General features: G+C 54.0%; 1 protein-coding gene across 1 annotated transcript; it reads right to left on the reverse strand.

Moving 5' to 3' along the window:
- Nucleotides 1-136: 136 nt before the first annotated feature.
- On the reverse strand, nt 137-2,744 carry FOXD2 (forkhead box D2). Its single transcript, XM_069642240.1, has one exon. The coding sequence runs from the start codon at nt 1,966-1,968 to the stop codon at nt 967-969; it is 1,002 nt and encodes a 333-aa protein (XP_069498341.1). The 5' UTR covers nt 1,969-2,744; the 3' UTR covers nt 137-966.
- Nucleotides 2,745-4,285: the final 1,541 nt, after the last annotated feature.

Here is a 4,285-nt window from a genome sequence, read left to right on the forward strand (position 1 = left end):
ACACAGAACCCCCTCGCACATAAACAATGATTTGTAATGCAATCTAGTAGACCTATCGCTCTCGGAAGATCGATCGGTATCGGCTAACTGCGGTCAATTTTTACATTTGTTTTTAAAAGAAATACATGAAGAGACGTATTTGTACATTTCACAGACATTTATTGACTCTTAGCAAACGACAGGGCGGATAGTTCGGGGTCCTCGCCTGGCAGGTCACTGAAACATTCGTACATTTCTCAGAATAAAATAGATCAAAACCGATGCAAACAACCAGTGGACAGAGATTGCAACGAGGTATGTCAGCTGTGCACGCGAGCCATTTTATCTATGTACAGACAATTACAGAGACAACAAAATAAACACTTAAAAAAATATGGGGGCACGGTCGTGGAGACAATAATTCCCGACACGTTCGGAGTTTTAGTTAAATGCGCTTGAGCAAAAAAAGTCATTCTTTAAAAAAAAAAAATAACAAACCTGAGGCGTTCTTAAAATAACAGTGTTTTTTTGTTAAAGTTAATGTCATCTGAAAGGTAACGAAAAATGCGTGTTGAAATAAATAAAATTAAGATTGTGTATCAACACAGGTGAGCCTGGCAAAGGGAGTGCGTTAACACTTCCGGATTCAATGTGGGGGTGCCCGCGTATGCCCGCCCAGTGTGGCAACGTGCCGGGTATAGCAGCGCTGGCTGTGGCGGGGCTGCAGAAACCTTGGGCGCTTTTCATTTCGCCCGGTAGCGGGTATTTAGACCTGCGAATATTCGAACCATCCGCGCCGAACATTCCGAAAACAGCCACGTACATTACACTCGACATTCAACTTTCTACATATTTACATTTCATAAATAAGCTCTGTACATGCTTTCGCCCAACGTGTGTGTAGGGGGCAGGGGGGCGTCATAGTCTCTGAAAGAGGGGGTACTTCCTACCTGGTACACACGGGGTGGTGGGGGACGGGAGATTGTTTTAGAAATGACAGCTGTTAATGTTCGTGATTTTACTTGAAAAGTTCTGTGCCGACGGCAGGAGAGTCTCGTGGGCCAAGTTTATGTGGTTCTGCCCCGGGGCCAGGCTGGGGGTCAGCATGGCCAGCACCTGCGACGGGTTGCCCCCTTGCGCGGAGTAGGGCGAAGTGGGGGTGCTTTGGGGGCCTGCGCCTCCTATGATGTTGTCTATGGAGAAAGAAGGCCTGCTCTGGGAGTCCGTCTTGAGCGTCTGCAGGATGGGCAGGGTGGGGCTGAGCTGGGGGTAAAAGGGCTTCCTGGAAAGCTCGCCCCCCAGGAAGGAGGGCAGGCCGGGATTGGAGAAGACCGAGGCGGGGGGCGGCAGGGGGCAGTGGGCGGCCTGGAAGGGGAAGCCGGCCCCGTGGTGGTGCTGGTGGAAGTTCTGCAGCTGCAGGCCGTAGGCGTAGCCGTAGTGTCCGTAGCCGAAGCCCGGCATGAAGCCGGAGTGCTCCCGCAGGAGTTCGCTGGCCTGCTGCCGCTTGAAGCGCTTGCGCCGCCGCAGGAAGCTCCCGTTGTCGAACATGTCCGCGGACTCGGGGTCCAGGGTCCAGTAGTTGCCCTTGCCCGGGTTGCCCGGCTCCCGGGGGATCTTGACGAAGCAGTCGTTGAGGGAGAGGTTGTGGCGGATGGAGTTCTGCCAGGCGGGGAACTTCTCCCGGTAGTAGGGGAAGCGCTGGCTGATGAACTCGCAGATCTCGCTCAGCGTCAGCCGCTTCTTGGGGCTCTGCAGGATGGCCATGGTGATGAGCGCGATGTAGGAGTAGGGGGGCTTCACCAGGGCACTCTTGGCCGGCGTGCTGGGGGGCGAGGTGCCCGCCGGGCCCCGCGAGGGCTCGTCGGAGTCGTTGTCCGAGTGGTAGTCCGTGTACTTGGCCGAGTCCGGCCCGCCCAGGTCGCCCACCACGTCGATGTCGGGATCTTCGGAGAGCGTGGAGTTATCAGACATTTCGGCCCCCAGAGTCATTGTCCCAGTGGCTGGATAGAGGCTCCCCGGCAGCCTCGCCCACTGGGGCCCCTGGAGTATCCTTGGCAGGAAGGGCCCCAAGATCAGGGCTGAATGCAGCAGCCACTACCAGAGATTGGGGGGTGGGGGGGGTCCAGGGACAACCCCTGCAGTGGCAAGATCCCGGCTCTCCACACACGGCAGGCTCCAGTGCCCCCCTCCGACACCCAGGCACAAACGTCCTATGCAGACTGCTGGCACCTCGGACCGTGCTAACACAAACACTTCGATGTCAGTGCAGGCTCCTGGCACTCCCTGGCGGGGCAGATGTCAGGAAGCGCCCCCCAAGCCCGAACAGGCTGCAGAAACCTCTCACTGTGTGGGGTCCAGGGCTCTCCTGGCCCTGTCAAAACTCCGGGAGCGACCCAGCTGCGCAGAACCTCGGAGCCTCGCAATACACCCTCTCTCCGCTGCAAAGTTCAGGGTCCGCCTGAGAGGGAAACGTCCAGTGCGAAGATTCCTCGAGCAATTACCGCCCAGAGCCCAGGTGCGCCCCCTAGCGGTGCACCTCGGAATCACCAACTTCCCAAATTCCGCACAGTGGCCAAGTACTCCAAGTCCACTTAGAGCGAGGTCGTTCTGTGCCTCGGAGGCACTGCGGCTGCCGACCCGTGGGGAGCACCTCTCTCGCCCCTCCTTGTGCCGCTCACCATCACCACCGGTGCGGGTTCGCCACAGAAGTCGCCGCCGCCGCTCCAGAGGGCGGGCGCAAAGTTTCGCGAACGGAGACTCCGGCGAAGAAGCTCACTTCTGCAGCCGCATCACTCTTCCTAAGCCTTTATCCCGCCGCCGGGATCACGTGCTCGCCGACGTCACCCGCGAGCCTCCGCTGCGCACAGTGCAGGCGCCAGCACACCTTCCTGCATCCCGAAGCCTGCATCCTACGGACGGACGCCCGAAATCTCCGTTCTTATTATCCGTGACTTGCCGAAGACGCCCAGTTTCCAATCCTGGCAATCAGGGAAATATTCGAAAATACTTCTCTACACTTTGAAGCAACTCCAACTATCACAATCACCAAAAGCGTTCCACGTTTTTGTTTGATATAATCTATCCGGCATCCCGTTTTTTTTTCCTACAACGTCAATGGCCGTCTATATATTTTTAATTTTAAAATGTGTCTGAGGAGAAATCTTCATCCTGCGTTTCTCACCCAGAATGTCACTGAGCAAGATAGTTAATTTCACACCCTGACTGTTCATGGCCTGTAAGAATGTCATTGTGTTTTCCCTTGTTCTTTCACTTTGAAGCGCTTTGAAACAAATTGTGTATAGGCGCTATATAAATAAACTATCATATCAAACGGAATGTAATCAGGCATGCAAGCGCTAGATTCTGGCTGAAACCCTGCCCACGTTCAAATATTAGTATATATATATATATATATATATATATTTATGAGACAGCGGCATAACACGTGTCTCACTCACTGTTTCTGAGATAGGTCAACTTCGTAAAGTCCACACACTTTTTAAACCAGGCACAACCTAATATAAGTGGGCGGAACTGTACAATGAACCACTCGCTTTCTTCTTAAATCGAGTGTGAGCGTTCGTTGTACGCGCCGTGTGTGCAAAAGAGATGACGAGCCCTTGCACACTATGCGTGCATGAAATGTGCAACTGTAAACGCGACACGTTTGCACATTATGCATGTCACATATAGAACATTTAGGGCCGCAGTGAACGAATTCTGCAGGATAAATGAGGGCCGCGTCTAAAACCAGACCCGGCAATAGCCTACAACATGTTCCCACGTGTTCGGGGGGCTGTGGCAAGCACACGCGACGCATGCCAGCGTCTTTGTTGCATCGCAAAATATGGCCAAGTGAAGGCGTTGGAAACAAGCGCCTGATCATGCCCAAGTGAAGGCGTTGGAAACAAGCGCCTGATCATGCCATGTGAAGGCGTTGGAAACAAGCGCCTGATCATGCCATATGAAGGCGTTGGAAACAAGCGCCTGATCATGCCATGTGAAGGCGTTGGAAACAAGCGCCTGATCATGCCATGTGAAGGCGTTGGAAACAAGCGCCTGATCATGCCCAAGTGAAGGCGTTGGAAACAAGCGCCTGATCATGCCAAGTGAAGGCGTTGGAAACAAGCGCCTGATCATGCCCAAGTGAAGGCGTTGGAAACAAGCGCCTGATCATGCCCAAGTGAAGGCGTTGGAAACAAGCGCCTGATCATGCCATGTGAAGGCGTTGGAAACAAGCGCCTGATCATGCCATGTGAAGGCGTTGGAAACAAGCGCCTGATCATGCCATGTGAAGGCGTTGGAA

This window comes from Ambystoma mexicanum, chromosome 1q (genome assembly GCF_040938575.1).
Source record: "Ambystoma mexicanum isolate Mex_15411 chromosome 1q, UKY_AmexF1_1, whole genome shotgun sequence".
Taxonomy (NCBI): domain Eukaryota; kingdom Metazoa; phylum Chordata; class Amphibia; order Caudata; family Ambystomatidae; genus Ambystoma; species Ambystoma mexicanum.